We start from the raw sequence: 15,864 nt of genomic DNA on the forward strand, positions 1-15,864 counted from the left end.
TTTCTGCTTCCCTAACTAATGCAGTCTCAGGTCCAGTGCGCAATTGGATTGGAGCAGAAGCTGTGTTCCACTCACCAGAAGTCTTAAGATCCTGTGGCGGGTGTTGTGGGTAGCTGGCGAGTGTCAGTACATTTCTCATTCTTATGGCCAAATACTTGGCAAGATGTGACTTAAGGGAGGAAGGCTTTATTTTGCCTTACAGTTTGAGAGGACACTCCTATAATGGTGTGGAAAGGATGGCAATTGGTGGCTCCTTGGTAGTGAGTGTGTACAGCTGAAATGTCTCAACTTCTCACATCTAGGCAGAACAGGAAGTAGATAGACTGGTCTCGTAAGTAGGCTTGGGATACAACACCCAAAGCCTGTCCTCCTTTTCCCATCACTCACTTCTTCCAGACAGTCACCTAGAAGTTTCACAGTTTCCCAAAATAATGCCACAAGCTAGGGGTCACATATAGAACATTTGTGTGGGTGTGTATTTCCTATTCAAGCCATAACAAGTTCAAACTTGACAGGTTCCAGTAATGGCCATTTTGTCAGTTCAGCTTTGGAACACACACTTTTGGCTGAGTTCAGTGGGACAGTCCTTCTGCTGGTCACAGTTGGGGCCACTTATGCATCTGCAGTCAACTGTAAATTAGCTGAATGAGAATGAGTGTTCCTGGGGGTTAGCTGGCTGCTGGAGCACTGGAGTGACCCAGCATGTGGCTTTCATCATCTGGCAGACTAGCTTAGGCTTGTTTCCATGCTTCTGTTTGCATCCCACTTGAATGGACCCATGGGACAAAGCAAGGACAAGGTCAGCACATGCTTAAGGAATGGACAGACAGACTCCACATTTTGATAGGAGGATCTGTAGAGTTACTTTATAAATAATCAGGCATACTTGCACATGAAGAACAGATGTTTTGCAGTCTACCAAAGTAGGGATAATTAACCCCCCTTTTTTTGCTAGCAAAGACACAGCAATAGTAAGGTTCAGTTTGAAGTTTTCATGTTGAACTTTAAAAAAGATAGTGCCCTACCTTCCATAGTTTTATCTTTCAAATTAGGGCCAAATGATAACATAACTCCTTACTCATTCCCAGCGGGAACAATAAAACTTTCTGAGTGTTTCCCCATCTTCTACCCGCTACAATTGAATTAAGGCACAGTCAAGAGCTTAGTGCATATCACATGGCAAATATATTTGGAAATAGAATTTTAATGAACTGACCTTCATTTCAACTTATGTTAAAAAATAGACCAAAAGATGGTAAAAAAAAAAAAGCATTCATATGTGTGGTCTTCTTGGTTTTATTTTTAGGGTCTATTCTATGTGTCCAATTGGTTCTTCATTTCTCAACTGTGTATTGTGCAGTCCTATCTCCTCTCATTACTGAAAATAAAGCATCAAAACACAGTTTAAATTTAGAGGAAAGTGCTCATTGTTTTCTAGTGGAAAGAGAAGCTTGCAGTTAATTAGGACGTGCCAGTCATAACAATCAGGGTTGATTACAGGTATTTGTCTACATTCCTGGTGAGATGTTTTCATGTAAATGAAAGAAAGTTCATTTGAAGCTAATTTTATATGGCTACAGCTGAATGCGAGACTTGCATTTATGAAATCAGTATGTCTTTTTGTGTGTGAAAGTGTAAGGTTATATTTTTGTGAAATGGCTAACTGGTAAATCATTGTAGATGTGTTTACCTATAAGATGACAATTGCTTATATACAAAAGTGAATCATGACCTGTTTTGAAATGAGCATTTTTATTTTAGCATTTCTCAGTGCTATCTTGTTGTAGCAAGGGAACAATTGCCTCATCCAGGACAATAGGACCAAAGGTCAGGGAGTCATTTGGAAGTGAGCATCTTACCTTGTGACTTTTATTTTCTTTTTCATTCCTTCTCTCCCTCCCTTAAGACAGGGTCCTATGTAGAACAGGCTGACCTTAAACTAGTTAATAGAGCTAAAGATGGCCTTGAACTCTTGATGCTACTGATTTCACCTCTTGAATGGCAGGCAGGGTTACAGGTATCCACCATCATGCCCTCTTTTATGCTGTGGTGCTGGGTAGCAAACTCAGGGCTTCTTGAATGCTGGACAAGTACTTTCCCGACTGAACTAAACACCCAGCCTTCTCTCCCCTCCCTTCTTCCCCAGGCCCTCCCTCCCTACCCCTCCCTTTTCCTCCTCCTCCTCCCTTCTCTTATTTTGTGCTTTCCCTTCCACTTCTCTCTTTAGTGCTGGACATTACCAGGGACTCTTCATTCTAAGGACTCTCACTGCATGGCACCCTCAGCTTTTATCTTGTACTTTTTATCCCTTTTTTCTAGCTTGGGCAGAAGTAGCCAGCCATATTCCATTCATTAGAATACACCTGGTCAGCTACAAGCTAGGGAAGGAAAGGGAAATAAAAAGAGAGAAAATATAGGACAAAGGAGGATGGAAGGGGCAAGAGAAAGAGGGAGAAAGCCAGGGAGGAAAGAATGCTCTCAGGGTTGCAGAAAAATACCATAGTGGCAGCAGTTGAAACTGCTACGTCTACTAGCTGCTTCCAGGCTGGACCATTCCATCTTAGCTCTCACACTTTCCCCATGGGCTAAGAGGTCATCTTTTGAGATGGCCCAGAAGATAGGTCCAGTAACTCTCTAGGTCTCTTCTACCATTTAACAGTGACACTTTTCTTCCCTTTCTAAGTAGTTTGGCCCTGTGTCTCAGTTTAAGCTATTTCCTCTCTTTAGAATGATCTTTTCTGTGTCCTTACATGGAGAGAGCTGTACATTATCTGAGAGGTAGTCTGATCATTACCCTTCAGAGGTAGTTTGCCTGGATCCATTTCCTTATTCTGGATTAAGGGACCTTTCTTCAGTGCTCTTGCTGCTGCCTGTAGCTAGTTCATATGGCACTTACAGGTCATAGGATGCTGGATTCAGTCATCATTAGTGGCACTAGCCAGGGGGCCTTGGATATGGTACAGTCTGCTTAAAACATACATGTAGGCATTTTGGTGTATATTTATTGAATAAATTATATTTAGACATTTCAAAAGCCAACTCACATTTAATATTTTTCGAATGGGCTGTATTCAGAACCAAACAAGACAGTCTGTTGAGACAAGGTCTTGTAGAGAAGGATTGGAATATAAAGAGTGTGACCACAAGGTTCTAATCTGGAATGATTTGTGTTCCTCAATGACGGTATAAACCAACTTAAAGTACGGCCTCGTCCTAGACATGTCCACTAGACCCCACCGTCCCCATCATCACCATTCATGTTAGTTGTTTCCCCTGTCTGTGTGAGGAAAGTTTTTTTCATTTATTTCTGGCCCCATTCCTAACTGCCAGGGCCCTCTGCTCCTTTCTCCCATGCTGTTAATGTCATTGTCAGGGATTGTGAGCCAATCTCTGACTCTCAGTCTGGGTCACTAATTAATCATTACATTCGAGGAAGCACCGGGCCTTTCAGTATGCTGCATGTCACCGTTTTGTTTTGTTCTTTGACCAGGGTCACATTGCTTCAGAGCATAGTAAAATAGCTGCCCAAGGCTGTTGTCACCTGTGCACTTTACCCCCACTGGGTTACTAAGTACCCTCAAGATGCATAGCCCAAGTACCAGCTAACCAGGACAAGACTTCTGAGTTTTGGAGGCAAACTCCCTGAAGACCTTCTTCTGCTCTGGAGCAGGGTCCTAGATACACTCAAAGAGAGATTTCCTCCCACTCAAACCATTTGTAGAGGCTGCTTGCCTTTATTTTCTTTCTTGTTACACCGACTTTAGCCTGGGTTTTAGCCAGCCTGATAAATAGAGGAAATTGGATACATCCCCAAACTCCTGATGTCATGCTTTGGGGTACTCTGCAACTATGGGAGGTTTCAGTTAATCCTAGCAATTGGTGAGTTAGCTGTTCTTCTCCGAGAAACTTCTCTATTCTGTGCCATGTCTTACATAAGTTGATAGGGCTTCTTTTGTGACTTGCCCTTTTCTTTTAATGATGTAAGTGCTTCAAACATTGGCAGCCACTGTGTTTTGTTACTGAATTGCTGGTGTGGATGGGATTCTTCTTCCTGTTTAGTAGCTCTGTGAGATGAGGGCTTATGGGAGTGTGGTGTCCATCAAGGTAAATTGGGATCCGCAGACAGGAGGATGGGCAGCTTTTAAGTTAAGTTTTGGCTTCAGTGTCCATCAGGCAAAGTTCACAGCATCTCTTTTGCTATCATTATCAGGGATTTGCTCATGTGAATTCCTACTTTCTGGGAGAGAAAGTAGGTTTCTTGTGTCTGAGATCAGAAGCCTTCAGTGCTCCAAAGTAGGAGGGACGGTGACAATGAGAAGAAAAGCTGATGGCGTTCCCTCTCATCAATCCCATCCTAGAGCGTCCTTTCTGAGCTCTGTTTAATCCTCACTATTCAGTTTTCTTTACTAAAAGGAACAGGCTTACTTGTATAAATAAGACATGAAGTCATTGCTGTGTTCTATCGACTTTAGGTTGCTTTCACCCTCCATGTAGCAGTCCTGTCTGTGAAAGACTTGGTGGGTTTTCTTTTTATGATTTTTCTATATTCGCTGATCCATGTCATTATACAAGTTAACATACACATATACAGCTTGGATTATTTCTTAACGTGTGTGTGTGTGTGTGTGTGTGTGAAGAGCTTGTTTTTTCACTTGACTTATATGTAATGGCAGTCTTTATAATGTTGGGCCATCTAAGTCAACTGTACATTTGTCCACTGAATCATATTGGATAGTGTAGCTGTGCTATCATTTATATATTCACCTCCTGGGATAGTGAGAATTCCTCCCTCACCTCACACAAGGCTGGAAGAACGGTGTTTTTCTTGATGTATCTGTGGATGTCAGTATGCCTCTGAATTTAGAATCTCTGCATTTTTTTAGTGTTTTAAGGTAAAATCTTCAAAATAAATTATTGCATATGTATAAATGCACAGATATTTAAGTACAACCCACTTAGTTCATCCAGTGTTGCTTGTATGTATATGATTTCAGCTCTGACTACTAGAATTAGATAACCAGATATGGTGTTCATTCCTGGACGAGAATAATTCAACCTCTCTCCGCAGTTCTTTAGTTGCCTGTAGTTCTTTGTGAAGTACATGGAAGGACTTTGAGGGAAGAAAGGATTTTAATTTAAAAAACAATTATGAGTAAAATAAAATCTAAAAAATAAAGAATATACAATTGAAAAGTCAAAATCTCTCTAAGATTTTATTCCCAGCAGCGGTGTACGCAAGTGAGTATATTGCCACGTGCTCTCCAGCTTTGGGTATTATTAGCATGGTTTTTCATCTATTGGGAAAAACAAATGTCATTGTTGTTTGCTCTACTTTTCTACCTAAAAATGTTCCAAAGGAGCAAGCAGAGCCTCATGTTGTTCATTACCCAGCTGTATTACCAGGAATAATTAAGTGGGCTCTGTTGCATTTGTCAATAAGGTTTCTGAAGACACAGTGTGCTTGAATCGTGGAGTAACATCAAAATATTATTTGAAATCCCTATGTAGAAAATAAGTTTTATAAATGTTTAATAAAACGATTTCCACTTTCAACTCACAATTAATTTGTTTCCATTTGATTATGCTAATGTTTTTGGTGCCAATCATATATGCATTCCATATTAAGCAGTGAGATGTGGTTTGTAATCCATTCGTCCTAGGCCAGAACAACATGTTTGGACTTTTTTCTTGTCTTTTTAAAACATTGCTTAATTGAGGATTGGGCATGTTGGGTTTTAATTCATTGATATATGCAATTTTCTTCTTAAAGAACTTACTATGATCAATAGGATCTCACTGTGGTCACTTATTTCTTCTTTGCATCCATATCCTGGAATCCTCCTTGAACATCAATATCTATCCTAGCACTGAGTTGACAAAAGACAGAAGTAGATCAGTTGGCTCCAAGAGGACATGGTGGATTGTTTCTTTATTGAATACCTTGATTTCAAAAGTTGTCATGTTTCTATTTCACGTGAGATGACACAATTAGTGTAAGTGACTGCCATCTTTGAGGTAGTAAGTGGTACCAGAGTACAGTGCGGTGGAATATTCTAAAGGATACAAACCAGGGACTCAGCAATGCTCTCTGCTTTAAGTAGCTACCCTGCTTCTTCTCTCTAGCATACTTCTGTCTTCCTCTCAGTTGTGCTGTAGTGAATAACCCCATCTCCCCTTTTCAGCGCAGGGCCAAATGTATTAGTCAGTCAATAGTCATTTACCCTCAACCTTCTTAGAGAAAATAATTTGTCTTTGCCTTTAGAAATATCTTTTTCTTCAGAAAAAAAAAAAGGTAACAGAATATGAAGTGATACATAACCAGTATTGTGTGTAGAAGAGTCTGCCCCACTCCAGATCTACCCTGATCACCTCACCATCTTTATGGCATTTTTTTTTCCTGTTGGGCTGGGAAAATACCCTGACAAAAACAACCTAAGGAAGGAACTGTTCATTTTGGCTCACAGTGCAAGGAAGGATCCAGTCCACTGTGACAGTGAAGTGCAGGCATCAGGAGCTTGAAGCACCTGCTTACATGGCATCCGTAGTCAGAAAGAGACAGAGTGACTAGTGTTCAATCTCAGCAGCTCCCTCCCTTTTATACAGTCTAGGAACCAATCCCTGTGAATAATGCCACCCATTTTTTTTTAACATGGATCTTCTCACATGATTTAACCTAATCAAGATAATCCCTTCCTGGCACAGCTAGAGGCTAACTCGATCAAAGTAACTCCTCACAGATGTGCTAAGAAGCTTGCCTTCCTTCCATATACTGTCACCTTGACAATCAGCACTAACCTTTATACCACCCAGCATACCTATAATGCAACTAATGCTGATTTAGGCTGTGTGGTAATACATACACGGATGAGGTCACCTCCCGCCCCAAACTGGCTTTTGGGTTGTTCCTGCCATTTATAATTTGTTCCCTGGTGGTAGCAGTGTCTGCCTTGTTCATTTCTTTTGTAACTCCATTGTCAAGATGCAGCCTTGCTGTGCAGTATTGATGCCTTCTGGCAGCCTGAAGATCCACTTTGCATTGGTCTAATTATCTGTTCTGGTTTTCATTTTCAGATGCGCACGGAGTTTCCTCCCTATTTCCTCTGAACTTCCTGTCAGGTGAGTCAGGATAATTCTCCCTCATAGTATTGAAAGAAACAATGAACATATTTGGCTTGGTTTTCTTCCCTTCCATATTTCACCACCTTCTTCACTCCAGATCCCCATTTTCATCACAACCTCGTATTTTCCTGTGTGTTTGGTTTGTAACTCTTTACTTCCCCTTGGAGCTCTCTTTTCTTCAGACATTTTCTTTTTCTTACAGAAAGGCCCTTGTTGAACCTTTCTTCTTGGTAACCTTGGTAACAAAAGCCAGTTGTTTTTGACTAGGCTTTCGAGGGGGTGGGGCATTGTGGAGCGGGAATAGACTTTGACATGACATGGTGTAATGTAAGCTGAAGAAGAAACCTAATTACCTACAGAGGTGTTTTGGTACTGTTGTCTAGCTGATTCCCCTGCCTTGCTCCTTGCTCTGGCTTCCCTGGCTCTAACACTGTTGTCGTGTTTTGAAATAGGTGATGATGTGTTTCCCTGGTTGCCTGAAGTACTGTGTACATGCAACTTTCAGAGTACTTCCCAAACAGATTTCTGCTTAACTTCCTTCTAGACAAACCGTGAAGCCACTACTGACTTTCATCCTTTCCTTTCTGCCCCTTCCTTTCCTTTCGCAGTACTTGGGGTCACATCCTGGGGCCATGTGTGTATGAAGCAAGTGTTCTGCTTTGTCCCAGTACTATCACTTTTCCTTTCTTTTGAGACTCAAATAGTGCTTGTTTCTGGGGTTTACTTGATATGAATTGTCAACATTGTATGAATAATATAAATATTTGTTATAACAATTTAAACTAGAATAGTCCTATGGTGATTTACAAAATAAATAATGCATATAAATTAAAATAGACACTAATAAGTTAATGTTAGAAATAAGGTTTAAGCATCCAATAGGGTTATACAGCTAGTAGATATGTAAGCAGAAGTTGACATGGTATGATAACAAGAGCAAAAAGGGACCAGAATATTGGTTTGGGAAGGGGGGCATTGACTTTCCCAAGAATCCATCTTCCTCTACAGTATGATATCATGAAGCATCCATGCCAAGTATTCTGACTAACTCCCACTTCCAGCCCCAATGCAGGTCAATGTCCAAAAGGATGCATTTATACAGTTTCTGTTCTAGTTTCATTTCTGTTGTTGTGATAAGTCCTGCTCATTTTCTCTACTTTTATCGAGTTCAGGATTCCCTACCTAGGGCATGGTGCCACCCAAGGTGGAACAGTCCTCTCATCTCAATTAACACAATCAACACACCCTCCTACAGACTAACCTGATCTGAATGATCCCTCATTCCCACTCTCTTCCCAAGTGGCTCTAGATTGTGTCAAATTGACAGTTTAAAACCACCACACTTTCCTCTGCCATTTCTTTCCTCTATATGGTCATAGAATTATTTTGTAGCAATGGATTCTGTACCAAATCTATTTAAACGTCTTTTATGAGTGGCTGCTGTAGGGATGGGGGTGAGGTGATATCCAATTCTCAATAGAAGACCATACTGTTTTCTAGTGTTTTATTTTTTGTTGCTTTAAGTCAACCTGAGCCTCATCAGCCATGAAGAGAAAGTGTCTTTTAAGTTTACCAGGTTTAAAAAACATCCCCTTATCTGACAACACCAATAGCTACTGAAAGTAAGTAGTAGCTATAAACTCTCAAGGGCGAGACAAATATGTCTTATTTATTGAAAAAAATCAAGAGCTCCTAGCATGGAATCCTGCATATAAGAGAACCTCAGAAAATATATGAAAACTAGATGGACAAATGCAAGAAATTATTCCAAAAATATGTTCAAACTCAGCATTGGAATACATTGTAAACTTATAATCGCAGCTAAGGCTTTGACTCTGTACAGATGTTTAATATATGACTTCATCTAATTCCTATAGAACCCTATGACGCTGGCCTTATTATCACTTTCATTTCTTCAGCTATAAGGTTTACAGAGCTTAATGAACAGCTCAAGGTCATGCTTGTAGGAGGTAGAGCTTGCGTGGTACGGTTTGCTCAACCAAGCATGCTCTCTTAGCTCCATGGTTGGTGGTTTGTGCATGTTGAACATATGCACTATGGACTTGGGGGAAGACCCTGAAGGGTGAGAGGAGAGAGATGAAGTGGGTTTTCCCCTTACCTCGAGTACTTCAAATGGACACTCAGATGTGTGGTGGGGAAATGTGGAAGTATGCAAGGGAGCTGAAAATCAATCAATTTCTCCCCAGTTTTTGAGTATATGTTTGCTGTGCATAATAGACTTCCAATTTTGCAGTCTTGTATCAATTCACTTTTTAAAAATACAAGTTTCTTTTTTCTGCTCCAGAAAGCTCTTAAGGCTTATTAAGAACATAATTTTCTACTGTGTAGACTAAACAAATCATTTTCGTTCCATTTGCTCCCAGGGATGTGAAACCTTCACATACACCCTGGCTTGAATATGTGTCATGGTAAATATTACACAAAGCTGCCATTCCAGAGCCACACTCACAGCACTAAGCAGTTAACCCAGCTTCTGTCATCTGTATGCAATCAATTCCATTTTTTTCTTTTAGACTATGTGGTGTTTCTTTGACTACAGAAATATTGGCTTTGGTTCCTAGTTGTCTCTATCTTTGAAAAAGAAATTTGGTGCCAAAATTCTTTTGTTCTATATTTATTCTGACTACTTCAATTTATAAGATTTATGATTGTTGTTATGCATTTCTGTAATGGAGAATTCTGTCAATTACTGGTGTGTGTGTGTGTGTGTGTGTGTGTGTGTGTGTGTGTGTGTGCGCGCGCGCGCGTGCACACATGCATGGATGTATGCATGTGTGTACACATGAGGCAAAAACAAGAACACTTTCCCTTGATGCTGTGAAAATGAGTTAAGATATGCTCTACTTTTTTGTTTTGCCTCTTTGAATTTTTGTGAGACTAAAATTTTTGTATCTTAAATAAAATTTTCTTTGTGGGAGGATTTTTGAGATCTTTTAATAGTTGTACATCTTCTTTGGATTTAATGGTTCTTGTTCTCCCTGCCCCCACCAGGAATTTCTCCATTTTGTGTAGATCCTTTTAAACTATTGAATAAAATTGTCTTTGAGATCCTTTTATCTCTTTTGTGCCCATAGCATTGGCATGATCCTGCTGTCTGGCTCTCTTGGTTAGTTGTTCCTTCCATCTCCCTTTCCTTATACCCTGGCTCTCAATTTTACCAGCGTTGTCTTCTCAGAAAATAGCTTGACCTTATTCATTCTTTACTTGCTGCTTTTTTCCTTAATCATCATTTTATGCTTTTATTTTATCATTACTTTCTTCTTAGGGTTCATATTGTTATTTTCCAACTTTTTTTTGTTTTTTTTTTGTTTTTTTGTTTTTTTGTTTTTTGGTTTTTCGAGACAGGGTTTCTCTTTATAGCTCTGGCTGTCCTGGCGCTCACTTTGTAGACTTAGTTTATTCACTTTAAACCTTATGCATATCTAAAATATCTGTGCGGCTCTATCCTCAACTATACCCCATGTTTTGATACACAGTGTTTATATTATTGATCAGGTTAAATTGGGAAGGAACTGTCTTGTTTATAAAGTGATGTTTTTGTTTTAAAGTATAATTTTTTTGATATCAATATAAATATAATATTTATTTCTTTATTTTTCCAAGACCGTGTTTCATATATCCCAGACTAGCCTCGAAGTTGAGCTTGTGATCGTCCTGCTTCTACTTCTCAGTGGCTGGGAATTCAGGCCTAGACCACCATGTTTGGCAAAATCATCGTGTATTGTCAGTACTGGGGATTGAAGCCAAAGTCTCATACACACTAAGCAAACGCTTCTCCCCTGATGTATCCCTAGCCTTACTTTCCTTTGGACCACTGTTGGCGTAGATTGTTCCCATCCTTTCACTCTCAGGCTTTCATTAACAAGTTCTAGTTGTGCTTTGGTAGTAGCACAGAGCTGGAGGTTGGGTTATGGTTTTGTTGTTGTTGTTGTTGTTTTAAGGTATATATGCTTGCCCTTTAATGGAATTGTTTTGTTCATTTATATATAATGAATCAGTGAAGCCTATTATTTTTCCATCTAAGTTTCTTTCCCCCCTTTGTTTGACTTTCAAATTGACTATTTTAAACAACATTTTTTCCCTCTTTCCTATTTAGGAAGCTTGATGTATCATTTCCAGTTTCCCTGCCCCGGTCTCCTTTCCTGCCATCACTGTACAGGGAACTGAATTCTATTCTATCACTGAAGTGGACCCCCTAGCCCCTGCCTTTTCTATTCTTTAATAACTTATATAGTTACTGTAATGCATTGAGAGTTGAGCATGTTCTCTCTAATTATAGCTACTTGGGAGACTGACGCGTGATGATCATTTGATCCCAGGAGCTCATGACCAGTCTAGCCAACATAGCAAGACCTAGTACCCATCCCCAAAACATGCAACATATCAATTCAACTTTTCCATATTTAAAGATAAGTAGTAACTTTAGCCTCCTCTAAGATGAATGTGAGGTCCTTTGAAGACTTTAATTAATTTTAAATTTTTATTTTTTGTCTCTACATAATTTCATGTATCTTATACATATGGTAGATACATACATACATACATACATACATACATATCTATACATATATATCCCCAGTACTGAAAATAAGTTACATACACACACACACATACACACACACAACACACACACACACACACACACACACACACACCACACACACACACACCATATGGGTTTTTAATGGGGGTGTATTTTTTTGAGACAGGGTCCCATAAAGCCTAGGAAAGACCTAAGCTCACTAGGTCACCATGTAGCCAAGGATGACCTTGAACTGCCGATTCTCCTCCCTCCACCTCCCCAGTGCTGAGATTACACTTGTGTGTTCTCATGCCCATATCTTAGGAATGTATACTAACCACCTTCTTTAGCTGTTTTTGTTCCTTCTTGCATCTCGAGTCTAATGTCTTCTTCCTGAATATGTATTTTAAGGTTGATTGTAAGTGAGGACTCCTTTTTGGTGGAAAGCAAACAAAGAAACAGAAAAACCGTTTTGGTCTATTTGAAAATGTCTTCATTTTGTTCCCATTCATAAAAGGTATTTTCAGTGGGAATAAAATGATCCCTTCACACATTGCAGGCAATATTGCACTGTCTGGCTGCTTCTGAGAAGAGAGTTGCCAATGTAACAGTTGCTCCTTTGAAATGGAATGACCTTATTTTCTCACGTTATTGTCAAGGCTTTTTCTTTTAACCTTGTTTTCTCCACTTTCATTATGAGGTGGCTAGGTATAGATCTCTTTTTATTTGCTTATTATAATAGCAATTCTGTGGGCTTCTTGAATCTGCATTAGTATTTTTCTGCAAGTTTGGACTCTTAGTCCAAATATTGAATTTCCCTCTCCTCTCTTTGTTGACTTGTATTAAGCCTATTTTGGCCTTCTGGCTCTCTTCTCCATAACTCTGTACTTTGCTTTCACACCTCCCATCTGAAACCCAAGTTTTCCTCATTTGGCCTCGCTGTTTACGTTACCTTCCTGGCTTCCTACTTAATCTTCCATTTTGGCTAGACATATTTAATATTTTATCCATGGTTTTAAGTTGTTTTCAAGAAAAAAAATCAGTGTGGATAACCCAGCTTAACCTAGTCCTATGATGCAGGAGATATTTGCGCGTGCTTTATGAGAGAGATTTGCCAGATAATGCTCTTTGACCAGAATTCAGATAGAAATTGAATCCTGGTTCCTTTTTTTCCCCTTCTGACTGCTTTGGAAGTTGATCAACCTAAATCAGTCGTATTTGCCCTGTATATGCTTCCTTTGTCTGCACTAGGGACCTCTTCAGTAGCTCCCTTTTAAATGTCCTCTTGTGCTAGACTTTTAAGCCAACACTTAGGGCTTGGGGTAAATATCTTAAAGGAATGGGCTTTTCTAGAAGATACTTGTTATATCTTGTTACATGGGGCAAAATATTACTCACTGCATATCTCATAGCTGTTATGCTGTAATTAAATTAAAACAGTTAGTCGGGTTACAGAATAGTCCTCATTCAGGCCTGCTGTATAGTACTTCTCTTTAAATCTTCTTTACCTACATGAGAATAAAGTTTCCATGTTAAACCACACAATTTATGAATTTTTAAAATGTAATCCCTCTTTTGAAGGCAGTCACTTCAAGGTCTCAGAAATTATCATGCCATATCAAGGAGAGACTCATTGTCCTGGTACTGTTATAAGTAGTAAATGACACGATTCTATTTTCCCCCTTTGGTTTTCTGAGTCAGGGTCTCTCTACATAGCCCTGGCTGTTCAGGAACTCGCTCTGTAGACCAGGCTGGCCTCAAACTCAGAGATTCACCTGCTTCTGCCTCCTGAGTGCTGGGATTAAAGGTCTGTGCCATCACATCTGGGAATGATGGGATTCTTGAAGATAGCCAACTTTACCTGGAGACTGAGAAAACAATGGGTTTTCTATTTCTTTTTTCTTTTCTTTTTCATTCTTTCTTTCTTTCTTTTTTTTTTTTTTTGTCCCTCATCACTTTAATCCTTGCACTACCTGACCTCTCACAAACTAGACAAATATAAAAGGATTTGCTGAATGGCTGGGTGAACAAAAGAATAAAGAGTGTAGCCAACATTTGTAGAGTACTCTTAGTACCAGCCCCTGGCCAGAGATCTCTCCATTATTCATTGGAGTAGGTCTATCAGGTTGATGCCATTATCCCAGTTTGCTAAATGGCATATTTGACTATTGGAAGTGCCTTGCCCAGTAACCCTGACATTACATGGCAGAACTGGGAGCTTTGAACTCATTTTCTCTTGCCTTCACCATGGCATGTGCACACACTATCTCCAGTTTGTGGAGTTGTTGTAGATACTAGATTCACTGGGTACCTTGGCCAAGAGTTCTACTAGCTTGGACTATGAAGTCTGCCATAGTAACGTCCCAGCTGGCTGAATAGGAGTATGTTCACTGGGTCTCACTGTCTCTTTGTTGTTCCTTAGCCTATGTGTGTGGTGCTGACTTCTTCCTCTCTCAGTTTCCCTTGTCAGTTTCAGCAGGGTGACCTAGTCTTAGCACTTTTCGTTCTCCCCATGTGCTGAGCTCTCCCCAAGTCTGAGCCCTGCCTCTACCATATATATTCTTCCTAGTTACCTCCAATTCAGACTTGATGTCTTCTTTGGCACAAATTGGTCCTCGACTGGGAATAAGTTACGTGAATGGTAAATGACTCTTTTAAATTAGAATCAGGTATAAACTTTGCATTGAAAAATGTTGCCATATTGACTATTAGAAATATAAACAATAACAATGTAAAAAGTCGTAGTAAGGAAGAAATGCAGTGTAGCTTTCCTTTGCTAGTATAAGAAATAAATGAGGTAGATCATTAAGAGGTGTCTCTGATGCCTGATTGTTAACATTGTCTGTAACCAGCTTTATAAAGTGATCATTATGCATGAGATATTTTAGTTGTTAGTCTTTTGATATTCTGCATGTATTTTTTCCATAAAGTCTACAAGGACTACTGTGTTTATCATTTTAAATATAATGTCTTAGTGGGTGAGCCTCCCTGGATAAACCTGTGATTTTTGTTTTCATAGCCAGTGCTCACCTGGCATTGCTCATTTTCTGAAGGCACACTACAGTTTTAACTATGGCACTACTAAGTAGGCAGCCTGGAGGTGGTCTTACTTAAGGAATGACCTTTGAGTCATTGCTATGTTGGGATTATGACAGCTGTGATGATCTGTTGTCCTTCTTATTTTGTTCCAGGATGCTTTTCTCTGGTGGGCAGTACAGCCCTGTTGGCAGACCTGAAGAGGTTTTACTGATATACAAGATATTCCTTGTCATCATTTGTTTTCATGTCATTCTTGTTACATCCCTGAAAGGTAAGGTGTCAGTTTTCCTCCCTCCCTTCACACGATTATTATTGTTGTTTGTGTGCTTATGATGGGTGGCAGTATATGCCATGGCACATGTTAGGAAGTTAAAAAACAACTTTGTTATTCTCTCCTTCCATCTCTATGTAGGTTTTAGGGATCAAACTCAGGTCATGTTGCTTGCAAGGCAAATGCCTTTAACCACTGAGCCATCTCACTAAACTGTCCTTCATTTTTTTTATGTCTATCTTTTTTTCGTGTATGTTTTGTGTATTTTTCATAATGCCTAGCATAGTAACATATGCATATAATAGTTATCATCCTTTACATTTGTTTGTTTGTGTGTGTGTCTGTATGTTTGTGTGTGTTCGGAGGACAACTTATCTGTTATGAGAACTTGTTCTCTCGTTCCACCATATGAGTTCCAGAGGCTGAACTCAGGCTGCAGGACGTGCCTTTACCTGCCAGCCCCAGCAGTTACCACTTTTAAATAGACTTTGTTGGTATTAAGTTCAATTATAGTTTTGGTGCAACTATCACCACCATCCATTTCCAGGATATTTTCATCATCCAAGTTACTATGTGTTTATCCCCACTATAATATCTATTATTTTAGCTTGTATGAATTTGACTCTTCCAGGTACCTCACATAAGTGGAAACATATTTATCCCTTTGTGTTTGGTTGATTTCATTTAACAGTTTTTCTATGTTGTAGTTTTACATATTATATATACATACACACACAGACACACACACACATATATGTACACACACACACACACACATATATATATATATATATATATATCAGGATTTCATTCAATTTTTAAAGACTACATATATTCTATTGGATGTATATGCGCCACATTGTGTTTACTCATTCATCTGTCCTTAGATATT

At 39.4% G+C, this 15,864-nt stretch overlaps 1 protein-coding gene across 6 annotated transcripts in view; it reads left to right on the top strand.

The window, feature by feature from the left end:
• Positions 1–15,864, top strand: part of Adgrg2 (adhesion G protein-coupled receptor G2) — a 107,562-nt gene that overhangs the window by 33,388 nt on the left and 58,310 nt on the right. For 4 of the 6 annotated variants that reach the window (XM_021153146.1, XM_021153147.1, XM_021153149.1 and 1 more), the window contains exon 1: positions 14,855–14,972. In XM_021153146.1, the coding sequence (XP_021008805.1) occupies positions 14,855–14,972 (118 nt within the window). Of the gene's footprint in view, positions 1–7,071; positions 7,117–14,853; positions 14,973–15,864 lie in introns of those variants that run through there. The other 2 variants (XM_021153148.1, XM_021153150.1) reach the window with 1 other exon arrangement.

This window comes from Mus caroli, chromosome X, assembly GCF_900094665.2.
Source record: "Mus caroli chromosome X, CAROLI_EIJ_v1.1, whole genome shotgun sequence".
Classification (NCBI taxonomy): domain Eukaryota; kingdom Metazoa; phylum Chordata; class Mammalia; order Rodentia; family Muridae; genus Mus; species Mus caroli.